Source organism: Phacochoerus africanus, chromosome 1, assembly GCF_016906955.1.
Source record: "Phacochoerus africanus isolate WHEZ1 chromosome 1, ROS_Pafr_v1, whole genome shotgun sequence".
NCBI classification, from domain to species: Eukaryota; Metazoa; Chordata; class Mammalia; order Artiodactyla; family Suidae; genus Phacochoerus; species Phacochoerus africanus.
Genome location: NC_062544.1, coordinates 161272721 through 161293261, shown reverse-complemented (window position 1 = coordinate 161293261; position 20541 = coordinate 161272721). Strand labels below are relative to the sequence as shown.

The 20541-nt window shown below is 42.1% G+C and overlaps 1 protein-coding gene across 1 annotated transcript in view; it reads right to left on the bottom strand.

The window, feature by feature from the left end:
- The window catches only part of CLSTN2 (calsyntenin 2), a 654299-nt gene that overhangs the window by 390992 nt on the left and 242766 nt on the right, over window positions 1-20541 (bottom strand). Inside the window, exon 2 of the mRNA XM_047783473.1 lies at window positions 12973-13095. Coding sequence (XP_047639429.1) covers window positions 12973-13095 — 123 coding nt within the window. The remainder of the gene's footprint in view (window positions 1-12972; window positions 13096-20541) is intronic.

Genomic DNA, 20541 nt, shown 5'->3' with positions numbered 1-20541 from the left:
GGCTCTTTTCTCTCCTGTAGCTCAAACAATGCCTCGTGCCCTCAATATAGAAGACTACATTAACAGATGTTTTTTATCTGGACTCTCTGTTTCCAGGGACAGAGATATATTCAGTCATGTCAGGACAGAGAGTGGAGATACAAGTGTCACAAAATCACCAGGACATCAGGACCACTGGGAACTGAGACCACAGTTCCCATCAGAGACCTAGACTCTGTTCTTTCTGGGTACATCTGTTTCTCTCTAGGACTAGCTGCCTCCCCTTGGTCTGCTGACCAAGCACTCATACTGTGATACACATGTGCCAAAGAAGTTTCATCTGCATCCCTACCCTCTAGTGTGGCCCCTCAGCACTCAAACCAATTGGCCTGTGTGGTCTTTTCTAATCAGGTAGCAAGTCACAGGCTGTAACTAGCCAACTCACTGGCCACCTAGAGTCAGGTGCCCACCCCAGGTCCAATCACAGTCAGGCAATGGGGCTGGGTCATGTGGCCAGGGACGGTGAGTATGAAAGTACCAAAAACATGCTGGCATCACACTTGTCAATAAGGCTGTAGACTGGGAGTCCTTTGTGCTTTGCATTTAAGTCTGGAGCTTGATGGGTGCCTGTGCCTTCTGAATTGTTTCTCCAGAAGAAACAAATGCTTTGTTTTGTGTGTGTGTTTCCTGATTTATTATAAAAGGAGCTCCTGACTTTGGAGTTAAGGTCTGGCCCATTGTCTTTGGTTGAGGCTGGATAGAGTCAGGGACACTGATGTGGAGATGAATGAAGCTAAGAGCATCCCTAGGGACTGAGGCCAGGGCCTTGACCTCAAAGGCACTGTGCCCATTCCCACTGAGTCTACTAGTCATGGGATAGAGCAAAACTGAAAAATGATGAAAGAGAACCATGGTTAATAGGGAGAGGTTGAGAACAGTGGACTGGGCAGCCCTCCTATAGAACAGAATCACTCTCACAGTGGGAGGACCTGGCAACATTTTTCCAGCGGGAATATCAGGACTGCTCAGGCAAATCCAGCAATGGCTATGTGTCTCCCAATTCCTTTTTTTGATTAGGAGTTTATTGAGGTTTTCTTTCCCTGGAGGGCGTATGGGTGAAGATAACTTATCTTTCTAGTTCACAGGTCTCTGGATCAAGAGGAGCTATAGCCAGATGTGAGGAGGATCACAAAATCTTGGGCTTCAAGCCAGATGCCATGACTGGATATCACTTTTGGGAGTCCCAGGATGTGATACGAATATTTTGCATGAAGAAGGGATATGAATAATTGTGGCCTAAGGGATAGAATGACTGCACTGATGACCCTAAGTTGTCACTTCTCCATGATTTTTGGTGGTCTGCGCCTATTCTGGGCTTGGCTATGTGACTCATTTAGTCGGTAGGAGAGTAATAAAATGTCCCAAGGAGCTGCTTACAAAAGTCCTTGCACATTTCTGTGCTTTTAAGCTTCTCAGCAATCAGCACAGGAATGCATATGCTCTGGTTAGCCTGCTGACATGCCTAAGCCAGTGTGCTGGGAGATTACTTGAGGGAGAACAATGCCATTCTGGCCAAGGCCACTCTGGACCAGACAGCCAACAGTCTACCCACCAGCTGTCCAAAGTCACCTGAATGAGCCCAGCTAGGACCATCTGAGTCTGACTTAGATTAGCAGAGCTGCCTGATTAACAGGTAGACTCATGAAAAAGAATTAATGGCTCTTGTTTGAGGCTCCTAAGTATTGTAGTGGTTGCTGCACAGCAATACTTAACTGAGACATCAACTTCATCACTTGGAATTATAACTTCACCTTTTCTGCTCTGTTCTGAGCAAATTATACAACCTGATTTAACTTCAATCTCTCTTCAATAAAATAGGATAATGAGAATGCCTCTTTCAGAGGAATTTTACATTTTTTTTTAATTTGTAAAGATCAAATGACTGTAGTATGGGTAAGATACCTACTACAGTGTTCCTAGAATGGGCTCAATAAATGTTAATTTCCAGTGCTGTAAGTTGTTTTCTATACAGGGATGTACAATCAATGGGGACCATTTAGGGGTTAAAATCCACCTCTTTCTTCCCACTTGCCCAGTCATGTGCTCTGGTTCTGGACAGTGTCTGTCTGAAAGAAAGGGCATCTGTTTCTAACTGGCACAGTTACCATATGGGCTGGCAATAGCCATGCTATTATTACTGATTTCATTGTTCACTTTTCACCTTGTTTTAGCATATCATCATTAACTCAGCATCAGGAGACCTGAAATTCCTACATTCAAGGGTTTCTCTCAAGCTCTCTCCCAGGGGCCAGTACTCAAGTTTTCCACCCTGGGACTCCACATCCTTCCTACTGGCTCCAGTTGACAAGGACTTTTTCAGTTTTAACACTGAAAGTCCCACGATACAGGAAATTCTCAGTCCCAATCACTGAATGTCCCTTATCCACCCTTACTAATTAAGGACAGCCCACAAGTTTCTAATGGTTCCTCTTAAATGTTTGTTTTTCCTGAAGCATGACCTTGACACAGCGTTCTACTCGAGGAGGTCAGGGTCACTAGTGGTTAGCTTCCCACCTCCAGTCAGATCACAGAACCCAACCCCTGTTGCAGGGATTTACCTGGGCCTCTCACCCTCTTCTTCCTCCTCATCTGACCACCCCTTGCTCCTGCACTCTTTACCCTATACACTGGCTCTATCCCCCCATCCAGCCATCCCTCAAAGGCATCCCCTTAGCACCTGCCTCTGACCACCCAGCAGAGAAGAAGCTTGTGTGACCACACTCCTGGGATCTCCAGTAGCTTCCAAGGAACCAAGTCCAAGCAGGCTCCCGTGGAGAGGCCTGAGATACCAGGATTAAGCATAGAATGGGATGGAGGAGAAGTGATGGGTAGAATCTTTCAGTCAGGATGGACCATCCACACTTACCAAGGCTGAGCTGCCATATAGCCTGCAACACAAGAGAAATTAAACCACCACCAAAAGCAATAAAAGGCCATGTGGTTGGGGATACACAGACAGACAGCTTCAAGAACACAGTGAGCCAGTTTGGGGGTGGAGGACAAAGAGGGTAATTAATGAGAAGAAGGATTTGGGAGGCTTTGTTACAGCTGAGAGCAAAAATCAGGACAAAGACCCCACACTGATGGGCAGCGGGGAACCATGGAAGTTTCTTTTCTCCCTCTAGCAAAGCAGCTGTACCCCAGAAAGTGGCAGCAGAAGTGCTGTGTTCTCTTCTCAGCAAGGCCAGGGCTTGGTGCCCCAGGCTCCTGGAGCCCAAGGATGATATGATGGCCCCTGTCCACCCCAACAGAGCTGAAATCTGGCTTCTGAGCTGCTCAGCTCTCAGAAGACAGGAGGGAGGTGTAAAATGTGTGAAAGGGGAAAACTGGAGTGAATGCAGTGCTCATGAAGGGATAACCAAGAAAGGACCCCAGAGAGGTTCCTAACCCCCCATCAATCATTGTCAAGGTGTGCAGCCACCAAGCTGCCAGAAGAAAGAGACCCAAGGAACAGAGATAATCAACACTTTAATTCCAGAGTGTGGATGCATCAGGCCTTTCTTTCTCCCATTCTGCTGGACACATCCCTCCAGCACCAGCAGAACCAGGACCCCAGGTGTGGTCCAATAAGCCTTGCTGCTCCTGGGGACCATAAATCGACCTTTTCACTGTCACCGGCCCAGCAATCATAAGCATCAACTTGACCAGCTCTTGAGACTTTTTCACTGGTTGCAATGACCTCACCCCTCAATTTTTTTCAGCTTTAAAATGACTTCTGTCTTGTTCTCAAATCACATCTTGCCTACAGCTGAAAACCCTTAGCTCACCATCGCTATAGTGAGGGGGAGACTTCGCCACAGGGATGGAGAAGTCTGTGGAGATGGCGACAGGGGGCTCAGCCACAGCCTGCAGACATGTGTAGGAGTCCTGTCCAGTCCTTACTTCCCCATCTAATTTCAACCACCACCATCTGCTCAAAAATTGAACCATCACAGATCCTGTCAGCAAAAACATTTGACAATACAATCTCAATTTGTCACCAAAAATAGAACACATCTGTTTTTTTACTCACTATCTCTGAACATAAACATAACATCCTGACTCCTGTGTTTACATAAGAAAGGTATTTCAAGTGAAGTTGCCCATGGCAGTGTTATTTTTTTGTATTGGGCAAATATGGTAAACAACTCAAAGATACAAAGATCATAGGATGGTTAAGTAAAGATGATATGGCTACAATGATACATAATTATGCCTACACTTAAGTAATATTTTTGAATACATTTCAATCCACTTGGAAAATATTCTGTGAAAAGAGAAAATACAAAGACTCTAAACCATACATACTATGATCAAGTTAATAAGAACTATGCATTTATTGATGAATGTAAAAAGTCTGGCAGGGTCTTAGGGGTATTGGTAATTTGTTTTATTCATTACTCTTTTTTTAGTAATTTTCAATGTACTTGGATGAATAGATGCTGGTCCACATCCCTCTTTTTTTTTTCCCCTTTTTTTTTCTTTTACAGGCACACCCACGACATATGGAAGTTCCCAGGCTAGGGTCAATTTGGAGCTACGGCTGAGGCCTATACCACAGCCATAGCAACACCAGATCCAAGCTGCATCTGTGACATATGCCACAGCATGTGGCAACGCAGGATCCTTAACCCACTGAGTGAGGCCAGGGACTGAACCTGCATCCTCATAGACCCTAGCTTGGGTTTTTTGTTTTTGTTTTTGTTTTTGTTTTTCCGGTCTTTTTGCCTTTTAGGGCCGCACCCGCGGCATACAGAGGTTCCCAGGCTAGGGGTCCAATCAGAGCTACAGCTGCTGGCCTACGCCAGAGCCACAGCCATGCAGGATCTGAGCTGCATCTGTGTCCAACACCACAGCTCATGGATCCTTAACCCACTGAGTAAGGCCAGGGATCGAACCCGCATCCTCATGGATGCTAGTCAGGTTTTCTAACCACTGCACCACAGTGGAAACTCCCTAGGTTGGGTCCTTAACCCTCTGAGCCACTGAAGGGGAACTCCTGGTCCACATCTTTCTGCTTCCTGTTTATTATACATTCCAACTCTGTGAGGTCTAAGGCAGGAGCCCACATTGTAGATTCCAGAGCTGTCTGAACCCATTTCTCTGCAGGGACTCCTATGCTGTGACCTCTGGCTGAGGCCAAGTGAATGCTCAGAGAGCAGGAGGGGACTACAGCCTCTGGCCCTCAGGAACGACCCACACACAAACCAACTTGGAACACAAAGGCACATCCATGGTAAAGTTGACATAGATGATGCCTCTGCTGCCACAATCAGAGTCCAGAGAGCTATGAGACAGGACAGACTGAAGATGGCTATGTCCAATGTGGATGGTCCTGAGGTTGCTGGATGGGGCAGTGAGGCCAGATGTGGTGGTTCCATGGTATCCCAAATGGTATTCAGCCAAAGACCCCTTTCATGGTTTTGGCCACTGCCATAAATTACCTATACACTTGTTTACTTATGTTTTTCTTTAAATTGGGGGTTTAAAAAAAAAAAAAACTTCAACGAATTTATTTAAAAAGAAAACGGAAAAGCCAGCAAATAAGTGTCTCAAATACAGCATAACCTAAATAAAAGACAACATAACATTATGAAAATTCTAGCTCCGTGCTGTTGTCTATGGAGTGCTACAGGACAGAGCTTGCTCCGTCTTTGCCAAAAAGTGGGATTGGCAAATGTTTGAGGTAGGATGTTGAAGACATCTTGAGCCTCCCAAACTGTACCTTTCTCCCTAACATAATCAGAAAGATTTGAAAACGAACTTAAAAGGGAATAACTTAATCAGCATGGAATTCAGCATTCTTATCACTATGTCCGGGTACCATGGAAATCACCTACGGCCAATGAGATATATCTCACACACTAGACAACTGGCAGAGGGGAAAGAGGGAAGGACATGGAGTCTGAGGGACTGGAATTGAGTGACAGGGCTGTTCCGTCCTTAGCTTGATTACCTAGAACATTTGCTTAATTTCTCTAAGTCTCAATGACCTTATTTGCAGAACAGAATCACAACAGCTGACCTACTTGTTCCACAGTGTTGGTATTTTGTGTGTTGGTAATTTTGTGTGTGCAGCAGCTAGAACTCGTATGTGTGTGTGTGTTTATAGTAAAAAGACATAAGGTTTGCAGTAATCTAAAAGTCTGTCTTTTAGAAGTTCCCATTGTGGCTCAGCGGAAACGAACCTGACTAGTATCCATGAGGATATACCTGGCCTCGCTCAGTGGCTTAAGGATTGGGCATTGCTGTGAGCTGTGGTGTAGCTCACAGAAATGGCTCGGATCCCCCACTGCTGTGACTGTGGCGTAGGCCGGCAGCTGTAGTTCCACTTGTACCCCTAGCGCGGGAACTTCCACATACCATGGGAGCGGCCCTAAAAAGACAAAAATATAAATAAATAAATAAATAAATAAATAAATAAATAAATAAAACTCTGTTTTGCAACTAATAGATTACTCCACAGGGATAGATGAGAGAGAGAATTTAAGGATATTTATTTCCAACTAACATTTACAGAGTTCTGCACAATTCACTGGCTACTTCCCTGCAGTTAACTGATTGCCCCTCGCACTGCCATGTAACCAAACAATCCAGGTAACATAGCTTGATGGTGCAAGTGGATGATTGCATCAAGCCTTTAGAATCAACTGCAAACTTACTCTTCTCCTTTCCCGAAGATCATCATCACAGAGTATAATCACATCATTGTAATCAACTAAAATGAATAAAACACTTATGGCTTATTAATGATAATGAGTATTACTATTACTCTGATTAGTCTCATTACTACCATTGCTAGGATTATCAGAACTATGATATATTAGGCATCTCCCTGGCTACCAGTGCTCTTGGCACTTTGCATTAGTATTTTATTTAATCCACATATTAACCCAGGAGTAGGTACTATATTTACCTTCATTTTATTTTTTTAAATTTTAATTTATCTTATTATAGTTGATTTACAGTGTTGTGCTGATTTCTGCTGTATAGCAGTGACCCAGATGTGTGTGTGTGTATATTCTCTTTCTCATGCTATCTTCCACCATGGTCTATCCCAAGACATTGGATATAGTTCCCTGTGCTACACAGTAAGACCTCATCACTTATCCATTCTAAATGTGATAGTTTGGCATCTACCACCCCCAAATTCCCATTTTAAATATGAGAAGACTGCTCTTCAGAGGAGTTCAGTACCTTATCTGAGACCATACAGCTGGTCAATGGTGGAGCCTAACTTTGAAACCATGTGTCTGGCCAGACCCTGGGACTATTCACAATCAGGACCCCCTTTTTGTCATGCTATACCATCACTATCCAAACCCTTGGGGGAAGGGTCACTTCCATCAGGCAGCTGGGGGGCCCAAAGCAAGAACAGGCTTTAGATGGGTCCAAGACAAAGGGACAGAGAGATGGGTGGATCCTGACAGAGCAAGGAGGACCCAGGGAGGTAAACAGGGAGGAAAGAGTGCCTTCTGCCACAACCAGCCAATCAAACTTGGCCAAATCATGTCCCAGGCAATTTTCCATGCTGCCTTCAGAGAGTCACACAGGCTGAGAAGCCAGCCAATTATGCCTGATCATTCTCTGCAGCCTTGTCCTCACAAAAGACAAGTCCAGACTGGCCCAAAGTGGACAAATGAGCAGTTCTATTATCTCCGAAAGGCAATCTAATTCCCTTCAAATTTAAAAGTCTCCACAGTTTCCTAACAGGCCTCAGTGGGGCTCGTGCAGAAATTAATAAGTTCGTGGAATTCCCAGCTTGCTTTCATTATCTCTTTTTTTTGCCATGCAGTGGACAGAATTTTCATTATGACTCACACATCTGTCTGAATCTAATTCCCTAAAATCATGTCTGCTGGGCTCAGGCACCAGGTTGAGAACTGGGTCAGGTCTAGCGGACTTGACCGAGGTCTGAGGGAGGTTTCTTGGGAGAGTGAGCGCCTCTACTAATCAGCTGGGGCAGGGATCAAAGGAACCATCACAGGGGAAGGGAACTTAACAGCAAAGATGAAAAGCCCTGGCCTCCCATCCTAGCCCCACCACTGGCCTGCTTCAGGACACTAAGCAATTTTCTTGGCTCTCTGTTAGTTATCTCCTCTATGAAAGGAGCAGAGGGAAAGATCATGAAAAGGAAACTTAAATGTGTGAAACTTCTTCTATATCTTGCATCATTGCAATATACATCCTATGCATTCTTGAATGAACACACCACCCTGGGAAGCTTACATCTTATTTTACAGATGAAGAGAGTGAGACTACTGTAATTAGTGATTCCATCTTATTGTCACAAAACCATTAGAATGAGCCATACAGGGCCAGGGAATGAGAGATTCATCTGAATGAGTCTGCAAACTCATACAATTTTTTTTTTTCCCTGAAAGCAATTTAACAGAATTCAGGAACTTTACACCAGTTGACCAATTAACTCCAATTCTGAAATCCATCCAAATGATAGATTTGGAAATCTCGACACATGTTATAATAAAAAAGACTTGACACTGACAAACTGCCCATCATCAAATACCTGTTAGAATGACCATCATCAGGAAGACAAGCGTTAACAAGTGTGGACAAGAATGTGGAAGAAAGGGAGTCCTTGGTTATTATTGATGGGCATGTAAATTGATACAGCCACTATGGCAAACAATACGGAGATTTCATACTGTTTTAAACATTCAATATTAAAAAACAAACTACCATGTGATCCAGCAATCTCACTTATGAGTATATATCCTAAGGAAATGAAATCAGAGTCTTGAAGAGATATATGACTCCCATATTCACTGCAGCATTATTCACAACAGTCAAAACATGGAAAAAACCCAAGTGTCTGTCAATGAATGAGTGAATAAAGGAGATATGCATAGACACAATTTAGCCATAGGAAAGAAAGAAATCCTGCCATTTGTGACAATGCAGGGGGAACTTTAGTGAAGTAATCAGGCAGAGAATGTCAAATACTGGATGATCTCACTTATATGTGGAATGTCAAAAAGCTGAACTTATAGAACTTATAGAAACAAAGAGCAGAATGGTGGTGACCAGAGAGTGGGGATGGGGAGATGTCTGTGGAAGGGTACACATTTCCCATTATGTAAGTTTGGAGGAATTTAGGTCCAACATGGTGATTATAGTTAATAATACTGTATAATAAACTTGAAAATTCCTAACAGAGTAGATTTTAAGTATTCTCACCACAAAACGGAAGTGGTAATTATGTGAGGTGATGGAGGTGTTAGCTAACACTATGTGGTGGTAATCATTTTGCAATATGTAAGTGTATCAAGTCAACACATTGTATACCTCAAACTTACACAATGTTATATGTCAATTTTATCTCAATAAAGTTGGAAAAAATAAGAGAATGGTAAACCACAGTATATGCATTGGGTCAGAAATCATGCAGTCATGTAATCAGTTGTAGAAGAGTATTTAATAAAGTGGTGGATCTTCATTAGTTTAGGAGGAAAAAATAAGTTATAGTATTGAATATGAAGTGTGATCACAATTTTTGGATTAAAACAGTAGAAAAATGACTGGAAGGAAATATCCTAAAATGTTAACAGTGGCTCTCTCCGAGGGTAAGAAATTTTCACGTTTTCTACAATAAACACATTATTGTCATAATCAGGAGATTGTATTCAGCTTTTTTTTTTTTTGCTTTTGCTTTTTAGGGCCTCACCCATGGCATATGGAGGTTCCCAGGCCAGGGGTCGAATGAGAGCTATAGCTACCGGCCTATGCCACAGCCACAGCAACACGGGATCCAAGCCGTGTCTGCAACCTACACCACAGTTTATGGCAATGCTGGATCCTTAATCCACTGAGTGAGGCCAGGGATTGAACTTGTGTCCTCATGGATGCTAGTCAGATTCGTTTCTGCTGAGTCACGACAGGAACTCCATATATACAGCTGGTATAGTATATACTGTATCCCTGAATTTTGCATTTATCCACAAAATGCAATCATGATTTTAATTTAAATGAATGATATTCTGGAAAAAAAATTTAAAGAGGAGAAATCTCAAAGAAACAAACAAAAAAATCACTTGAGCAAAACTGATATGGATGGATCCATCCCCCAATGAGCTTACAGCTCACCCCACAGGCTAAGTTGGAAATAAAGACCCACTGGGATGAGGGCGGAAAAACTGCCACACAATACCAGAGGAGTTGATAAGGGGGAACCAAAAGCTGCAGTTGACTTCGAGAAGTGATGGAGCTGACAGATAGGAATTTTTCAATTTTATGAGAATGATAGGGATCTGAAATAAATCTTCAGTATTTTCTTTTTAAGATAAATGTTTTAAAATAAACGCCTGCAGACTGGATGGATGGTTAGTGCCTATGTCCTGTCTTAGAGTTGATCATAAATAACACTGAGAAAAATAGCTTTGACCATTCTAAAAACCATCTTTATTTTTTACCCTTAAGAGCTTGGAAGATTATATTTTGATGCATTAAGCTAGATTTTTCTTAATGCAGCTGCAAATATGAGGAAGAGAAATCATCTTCAGATGGAAATAACTACTTAGGGCTTCACTTAGAAGGAAACCTTAGTTTCAAGAGGTGTCAGAAAACCTGTGGTCACATCCAATGGTCAGAATACAAATCTGGGGTTAAAAATACTTGATGGATTTATAATTGAAGGAATTCTTTGGTGAATCTTCAGATGAAATGATTGCTTGTCCTTCAGGCTGACAACCAAGGAAGGTAAATAATTTGTTTGTATATTCAAACTTTCAGATATCAGATTTGCTTGACATTTTGCTTTTCCATTTTAGTCTTTACATTAGAGAGTTTATAACTTTACTGCAGAACAGCCTGTTCAACAACCTCAGTTTCCCAGTTCACTATTGGACTCATCCAACAGAGCCACACTGTTGCAAACATCAGAATAATCAGATATATCCCTCATCTTTTGAAGTATTAGCTTTGGAGTTCCCATCATGGCTTAGTGTTTAATGAACCCGAATAGTATCCATGAAGACCCAGGTTTGATCCCTGGCATTGCTCAGTGGGTTAAGGATCCAGCTTTGCTGTGAGATGTGGTGTAGGTCGCAGATGCGGCTTGGACCTGGTGTTGCTGTGGCTGTGGGATGGACCGGCAAGCTGCAGTTCCGATTTGACCCCTAGCCTGGGAACCTCCATCTGAGGAAGGTGCAGCCCTAAAAAGACAAAAATAAAAATAAAAAATAAAATAAAATGTTAGCCCCTCTACACTAGCTTAATGGCATCTGTTTACTTCCCATTTAATACGTCATTGTTTTTCTCCTTACATTTCAAAGAGGGGTCACACAGTTGAATGGGAAGATGAATAAAGGAACCGCATGTGGGAAAGGTCTCTGGCGCCAGAGAAGCCAGGAGCACATGTTCAGAATTACGAGGGAAGTCATAACACAGCTCTGTATTTCAGATCTGATGCATCAAGACAAATTGGAATCCTAAAGTTTCATGCAAAAACCTCTCAACTTCTAAATGTTGCCTCTAATTTCATTTCTTAAAGCACACAGCACATGCCAATCTAAACATGCCTAGGACCCCAACACTTTTACTAGAGTTTGTCTTAAAAATCTCATTTCCAGGTGGTTGGTGAGAGTTGCTGCTTGACCCCAATATAGTTTAGTTATATCCAAGAAGGAGGATTTGCTGGAATATTCCTGGGCTGGCAAAGAAGGTTTGGGGAAGACATCTCATCTTTTGTGGAAAAGACAGCAAGGGATTGACACTGCCAAGTGGCATTTGGTTGAGCTGGGACCTCCGAGGACGGCTGCAAAATGTATGGAAATGTCCCAACTCTAAAAACCATGGAAGTCACAGTTAGGTACCCTGGGTGGATATCCTTCTACATAAAATAAAGATAAAGCCTTCTTCTGAGAGTCTAGAGTATCTTCCTCATGCTCTGCAAGAATGCTTATGGGTTTATCTTCACGTAAGGCTGAATTTCCCCATTTAACCCACCTTCTCGCCTCTTACTTTATAATGTTCCATAATGAAAAAAAAAGGCCTTCACAGAGCTTATCTCTTAGAAGTATGAAAGAGCCAATTTTTTTTTCTGCCCAAGTAGCTCATAATGTAGCAGACAAACTGTCAGAAAAAATAGACTTTATCATGGTGAAAGCCTCAGCCTGGCACCCATCTATCATAAAGCAATCTTTCAGAAATCTTGAAAACCTTCATTAAATTTCCTGTCTTTCTCCTGACAGTTATAAAATGTTAACAATATTACTCATGATTCGGGGATCTTCAGAGAGTCGTTGTCCAATCCCTCCCCCACCCACCCATCCCCTTTCTTTGCTAAAATCAATGGAAACATGAGACAATAGCCCTCTTCTTCACACACCCCTCCGGGGGCCTGGCCCTTGCAGGAGGTTAGAGGAGGGAGCAGGCATCATCTTGATGGCAATAGGCAGGTTCTCCAAGCTACAAACTGCAGGGGCAAAATGGCATGTCCTCCAGATTCCTCCTCCAAAAGCCACACCCACTTTGAAGGTCAAGAGCACAACCCTGTCCTACCATTAGCAACTACCTCCCCATTCTTTTCACTTTCCTTTTTCTCTCATCAGTCTATGAAGTTACAAGCCTTCATCTGCCCATGATATGTGAGTAGTGGGAACAGTGGGTCACACATCTTCTCATGTCTGTGGGTCATCTTTCTAGAGGGAAAATTCCCCTACGACATTGCCCGTCTACTTCTGCAACCACAAGGGCTGCTTCAGCAATATACCATCTCTCAGGGTCTTGTATTGAGATGACACCAAGGAGCAAAGCCATAAGGAAATATAGAATCCATTCCAGGAATCAGAAGAAGCATACAGCTTTGAGAGCACAAGCTGATATGAGAGGCGCAGGTGGTGACAAAACAACCAAGCCCAAGCCTGGGCTTCGTGGAGGTTTCCAGACATGTCCTTCAAATGGGCAGAGCCCAACCACACTAAGCCATCATCTCACCTGCAAAAGGAACTGGTGCATCTTTATCCAGGGCGACCAGTGGTGGGTCCAAAATGACTGTGTCATTGTTCTCTGTTATGACTCCATGGTACGAAGTCTCAATCCATGGCTTGTGTTTGTTCACTAGAAAATAATGGAGACAAGAAAACAAAAAGATTGACATTTGAGATCATCATTTGAATAACTAATCCATAATAATATTATAAATATTGCCAAATTCTATTTTTTTTTATTTCTAGATGCCCAGTATAGATAGAGATTTTAAAGAATTGATCAAAAGTTTTAATTCTCAAGAGGGAACCCTCCTACACTGTTGGTGGGAATGTAAATTGGTACAACCACTATGGAAAACAGTATGGAGGTACCTCAGAAAACTAAATATAGAACTACCATATGACCCCGCAATCCCACTCTTGGGCATATATCCAGACAAAACTTTCCTTGAAAAAGATACATGCACCTGTATGTTCATGGCATCACTATTCACAATAGCCAAGACATGGAAACCACCTAAAAGTCCATTGACAGATGAATGGATTAAGAAGATGTGGTGTATATACACAATGGAATACTACTCATCCATAAAAAAGAACAAAATAATGCCATTTGCAGCAACCTGGATGGAACTAGAGACTCTCATCCTAAGTGAAATAAGTCAGAAAGAGAAAGACAAATACCATACAATATCACTTATATCTGGAATCTAACATATGGCATAAATGAACCTTTCCATAGGAAAGAAACTCATGGACTTGGAGAACAGACCTGTGGTTGCCAAGGGAGAGGGGGAGGGATTGGGATGGACTGGGAATCTGGGGTTAATAGATGCAAACTATTGCCTTTGGAATGGATAAGCAATGAGATCCTACTGTGTAACACTGGAGACTATATTTAGTCACTTGTGATGGAGCATGATGGAGGATAATGTGAGAAAAAGAATGTTTATATGTATGACTGTCACTTTGCTGTAGAGCAGAAAATTGACAGAACACTGTAAAACAGCTATAATGGAAAAATAAAAATGATTTGGAAAAAAGTTTTAATTCTCAAATATTACTATCAATTAATAGATGTTTCAGTGTTAAAGCCCATGATCAATCAACAAACGTGCAGATTACAACTGTGTGCTGGCATTTCTGACTTCAGCCTTATATGATCCATCATTAGGAGGTGATACTGAATTTTATAGATAGATGATAGATAGATAGATAGATAGATACCAACATATGTGTAAAGATACAACAAATGAATATTTGTTTAAAGATTATGTCTATAAAATGGTCTAAATTACCTAAGTTGCTCTTCAACGATTTGACCAGCTGAAATATATACTATATAATGTGTGATTAATACACTTAAAATACATTTCAAATATATGTTACTAGTTGAGGTGTCTCCCAAAAAAAGACAGATTGGAATCCTAATTTCCAATGTAAATTCATTTGAAGATAGGGTCTTTACAGAGGTAATCAAGTTAAAATGAGGTTATTAGGGTGGGCTCTAATTCAAAACGACCAGTGTCCTTATAAAAAGTGGAAATTTGGATACAAAGACAGACATGCACACAGGGAGAACACCATGTAAACACTGAAGTTGTGCTGCCATAAGCCAAGAAACTACCAAAAGCTATCAGAGAGATCATTGGGGCAATCATGGTACTGCGGACAATTTGATTTCAGACTCTTGGTCTCCAGAACTGTGAAACAATAAACTCCTGTTGTTCTAAGCCACCTAGCTTTGTTATGAGCAAATGAATATAAAACAACGGAAAGCCAACCAGTACTAAGACATCGTACCAGGATTGGTATAATAGTCCTATGTGAGAATCTAATCTGGTGACTATCTTGTTTCTGCTAATTCCATCTCCTTGATTTGTTTCTGGACCAGCTCCCCTATCTGGATAGCTGCAGTGCCCTCCTGATGGTCTTCTAGTAAGAGGTCTTGTCCCCACTCTAGTCCATCCTCCACACTGGCCTTAAGAGTGAACTTGTTAAAGTCTTCATCTAATTCCTCAACTGGGAACTCCTTGGTTTGTCTTTTTATTCCTCCACGGAAGTCTGGGTATACAATAGCTGCTTTACAAATAACAGGGACGGAGTTCCTGTCGTGGCGCAGCGATTAACGAATCCGACTAGGAACCATGAGGTTGCGGGTTCGGTCCCTGCCCTTGCTCAGTGGGATAACGATCCGGCGTTGCCGTGAGCTGTGGTGTAGGTTGCAGACGCGGCTCGGATCCCGCGTTGCTGTGGCTCTGGTGTAGGGCAGTGGCTACAGCTCCGATTCAACCCCTAGCCTGGGAACCTCCATATGCCGCGGGAGCGGCCCTAGAAAAGACAAAAAAAAAAAAAGAAATAACAGGGACAGGGGTTCCCATTGTGCCTCAGCAGGTTAAGAACCCAACACAGTGTCTGTGAAGATGTGGATTCGACCCCTGGCCTCCATCAGTGGTTAAGGATCCAGGATTGCTGCGAGCTGCAGTGTAGGTCACAGACATGGCTCAGATCCCAGATTGCCATGGCTGTGGTGTAGGTCAGCAGCTGCATCTCCAATTCGATCCCCAGCCTGGGAACCTCCATATGCCACACGTGTGGCCATAAAAAGAAAAGATGAAAAAGAAATAAGAAATAAAATAACTGATTAGAGGGAGCCCCAGAATTATCAAAGGTGTCCTGATGCCAATCCTCACACCTGCTTCACAGTGTGAGAGGTGTTGTTATACACGTAATGCTCCCTGTAGCAACCTGAGTGGTAGGAGTGATCATTATGAAAATGATAAAGAAACTGCTTTCCTAAGGTGTAACTTTCCTAAGATGGCCACAGGGCTGATAACTAACAATTGTGAAAACCTAAAACTCTTTGGTACTTCATGATATCCAAAAAGTGTGCATGCGTGCACACGCACACACACACTTCTATTACAATATATGTAATTCCCGTTATACTATATAACCCACATTACAATATATTATACACACAATACGATTATAAATTGTTTCAATAGCCATGGCAAAGAAGGAGCTTATACATAGATTTGAGAACAGCTCTATGGTGGTGGCTCCTGCTTCCCCCTCCATCAAGCTTAAAAGGCCAGTTAAGCGCTGTTCCAGGATTAGTAGGACCACCATTCTACCCTTTGTCACCCATTCCACAGCAGTTGTGAACTAACCCAGGGACAGCTTAGTGGGGCAGGGACATATGCATTGCTATTCTCAGGGCTTAGCCTCTGAGACCTATTTCTGATGATTGAATCATGCCCAGGGCAGAGAGCTGCTCTGCCTAGAGCAGGTCTTAATGGGCAGCAGGCTCATCCAGGCTCACATGTTGGCATTCAGACCGGTGCTTCATTATGGACCCTGAAAGAATTACAGCCACTCTGGGCTGTCCACACACTCCTTTGCTCTTTTATTAGCCATCAACACAAATGCAATGTAAATAATCTTCAACTGTTGGGAGAAACAATTCATCTTTTTTCCCTTTAATTAAGCCTATGGGCCTATTCATTAGAAATGTGTACAGAAGATATGCCAGGAGCTCACCCAGTGTTTCAGATTCATGTGCCACTTGGCTCAGTGGCAGACAACAGAATCTAGCATCCCAGTGGCTGAGTTTCAGCCCTGGCCTAGCCACTTCAGGGCTGATCTTATGCAAGCCAATTGGCCATTCAATGTCTCAACTCCCTCAGCTATAAAATGGGGAGCAGACACCACCCACAGAGTTTTCATTTCATTCAGATGTCCTGGGCTGGGCACATAGCCCCTGACCTTTCATTACGCAAACTCGACCCTCTGCTCTCTGGGCCGAGACAGTGTCTGCAGGATGGGTGCTTTGCAGACCCTGAAGTTAAGAAATTGAGGCTTCTGCCTCCTTAATGGGGAGTCTCCTCTCTATCACTACTATCCTTAGTGGAGTTTGTACCACACTTTAGGCACTTTACATATGTTCATTAATCTTCACAGCAACCCCTCTAGCTAAGACTTTGTATTTCATTGTGCAGGTGAGGAACTAAGGCTCAGAGGGGTTTAAATGTTCCCTTTATGTAAAATAAGAAGGCTCACATCCCTAAAATTTCTTAATTTCCTCCCCACTTTCTAACTTCCTTTGGATCTGGACTTTTTCTTTGTCAAGGTTGATAAATATTTACATGTGTCCACGGCATGTGAAAATTCCTGGGCCAGGGATCAAACCCGTGCCATAAGGGTGACCTATGCCACTGCAGTAAACAACGTCGGATCCTTAATCCACTGTGCTGCAGAGAACTTCTAAGGGTTTGCATTTCTGAGGAGTAACCAAAATTTTATCTTCTTCACTTTGTGTGTAGATAAAATTCTAAGGGTTACAAACCAGTAGCTTATATCTACATTATTCTAACTATGAGGATACCATTCATGGCTGAACCAAGTATTGTGCAAGGATTATTTTTCTTTCTTAGTGATTCAACAGTCATTTCAAGAATACCATTCCTCAGAAGTTCCCCTTGTGATGAAATGGAAACAAATCCAACTAGTATCCATGAGAATGCAGGTTCAATCCCTGGCCTCGCTCAGTGGGTCAGGGATCCAGTATTGCCATGAGCTGGGGTATAAGCCACAAATGCAGCTCAGATCCTGCATTGCTGTGGCTGGCATTGCTGTTGCTATGATGTAGGCAAGCAGCTGTAGCTCTGATTCAACCCTTAGCCTGGAAACAGCCACATGCCAAAGGGTGCGACCCTAAAAAGCAAACAAAACAAAACAAACAAACAAAAAACCCCACTATTCCTGGAGTTCCTGCTGTGGTGAAGTAGGTTAAGAACCTGACTGTGGCAGCTTATATCACGGTGGAGGCACGGGTTCAATCCCTGGGCAGGACACAATGGTATAAAGGATCAGGCATTGCTGCAGCTGTGGCCTAAATCTCAGGTATGGCTCAGATTCAGTCTTTGGCTTGGGAACTTCCATATGCCATAGGTGCAGCCATTAAAAACAAAACAAAACAAAGCACCATTCCTTGTATCTAGACCAACTGGATTCTTGATTCGTCCATTCCATCAAATGGCTGAATCATACTTCTTTTTATTTTATTATTTTATTTTATTTATTTTATGTATTTTATTTTATTTTTTTTTGCTTCCTGTGGCATATGGAAGTTCCCAGGCTAGGGATGGAATCAGAGCTATAGCTGCCAGCCTACACCACAGCTACAGCAATGTGGGATCTGAGCCATTTCTTTGACCTATACCACAGCTCACGGCAAAGCCAGATCCTTAGCCCACTGAGCAAGGCCAGGGATTGAACCTGCCACTTCAGGGTTACTAGTCGGATTTGTTTCTGCTGCACCATAATGGGAACTCCCATACTTCATTTTAACTTGCACTGTATTTGGAACCAGCCTCTCCTCTGTGTGTGTGTGTGTGTGTGTGTGTGTGTGTGTGTGTATTTGTTGTTGTTATTTTCTGAACTTGATGATTGTCTTTTTATTTCTGTTGAGTAATGAAACACAGGAATTCTTCCCCATATCTCAACCATATTATAGCCTTTTTTTTTTGTCTTTTGTTGTTGTTATTGTTATTGTTGTTGTTGTTGCTATTTCTTGGGCCGCTCCCTTGGCATATGGAGGTTCCCAGGCTAGGTGTTGAATCGGAGCTGTAGCCACCGGCCTACGCCAGAGCCACAGCAACGCTGGATCCGAGCCATGTCTGCAACCTACACCACAGCTCACGGCAACGCCGGATCGTTATCCCACTGAGCAAGGACAGGGACCGAACCCGCAACCTCATGGTTCCTAGTCGGATTCGTTAACCACTGCGCCATGACGGGAACTCCACTTTTTAATCTTTCTATCTACGGCTCATTCCTCATTTATAAAATGGAGATATTTTCTTCATAGGAATATTGTGAAAGCTCCATGATTATCTAGGCAAATCTAGTACCCCTGACATGACTAGGTATTTAAATACTTACTCTTAAGTTCCCCTAGCTCATTTCATATTTCTGAGTAGTTGAAGTGTACCTTATACTCTCAGATGTAGTTAGCCCAGCTTCATCCATTCAACAAATATTTATGAAGTAGTACCTAAAATTTGCACAATTAGTCTTAGCATATGTATTAAAATGGAGGAAAATGTCCCTGAAAAAAAGCATTTGAAAAAATTCAACATCCACTCATACTTCAAACTATCAGCAAATGAGGAATAGAAGGAAACTGTCTCAATCAGATAAAGAATTTTAGAAAAACCTATAGCTAACACCATTCTTAATGATTAAAGAGTGAGTGTTTTCCCACTCAGATTGGAAATGAAAAAGTAAAATTGTCTATTTCCAGGGACTAGGATGATCCATGAAGCAAAGTCTATAGAATCTACAAAAATGCAATTAGAACTAGTAAATAAGTGAGTTTAGGATGGCCATAGAATTGAGTATATATATATATAAATCAATTGTATTTCTATGTAGTAGAAATAAACAATCGGAAATAAAAAGTTAAAAATAATATAACGGCATTAAAAAACGAAGATGCTCAACATCGCTAATTATCAGAGAAATACAGATCAAAACTACTATGAGGTACCACCTTACACCAGACAGACTGGCCATCATCAAAAAGTCTACAAACAATAAATGCTGGAGAGGGTGCAAAGAAAAGGTAACCCTCTTACACTGCTGGTGGGAATGTAATTGGTATGGCCACTATGGAAAACAGTATGGAGGTTCCTCAAAAGACTAAAAACAGAACTACCATATGATCCAGCACTCCCACTCCTGGGCATCCATCTGGAGGAAATCATAATTTGAAAAGATGCATGCATCCCAATGTCGACTGCAGCACCATTCACAATAGCCAAGACATGAAGCAACCTCATGTCTATGGACAAAGGAATAGATAAAGAAGATGTGATACATATATATAATAGACTATTACTCAGCCATAAAAAAGAATGTAATAATGCCATCTGCAGCAACATGGATGAACCCAGATATTATCATTCTAAGAGAAGTTAGACAAAGACAAATATCACAATACCACTTATATGTGGAATCTAAAAAAGGGATACTAACAAATTTATTTGCAGAACAGAAACAGACTCACAGACCTTGAAAAACGTATGGTTATCAAAAGGGACATGTGGTGGGGGGGATGGACTTGGGGTTTGGGATTGGCATACGTACACTGAGGTACATGGAATGACTGGCCAACGGGACCTGCCGTATAGCACAAAGAACTCTACTCAATACTCTGTGATGATCTATGTGGGAAAAGAATATGAAAGAGAATGGATGTGTGTACATGTATAACTGAATTGCTTTGCTGTACAGCAAAATTTATCACAAACTTGTAAATCAACTATATGTTAGTAAGACTTCAAAAAATGAAAAAAAAAAAAAAGATCACTACACTGAAAACACTGCGATTTTGCAGAATTTAATGAAGACCTAGAGCGGTCTTAGTGGAGAGATAGGCAGTGTTCCATGGTTTGGTAGACTCCATATAGTTAAGATGTAAATTTCCCCTAATTGATCTATATAGTATCAATGCAACCCAAGTCAAAGTAATAGAAGAATTTCTTTAAACGAATAAGGTAATTGTAAAATT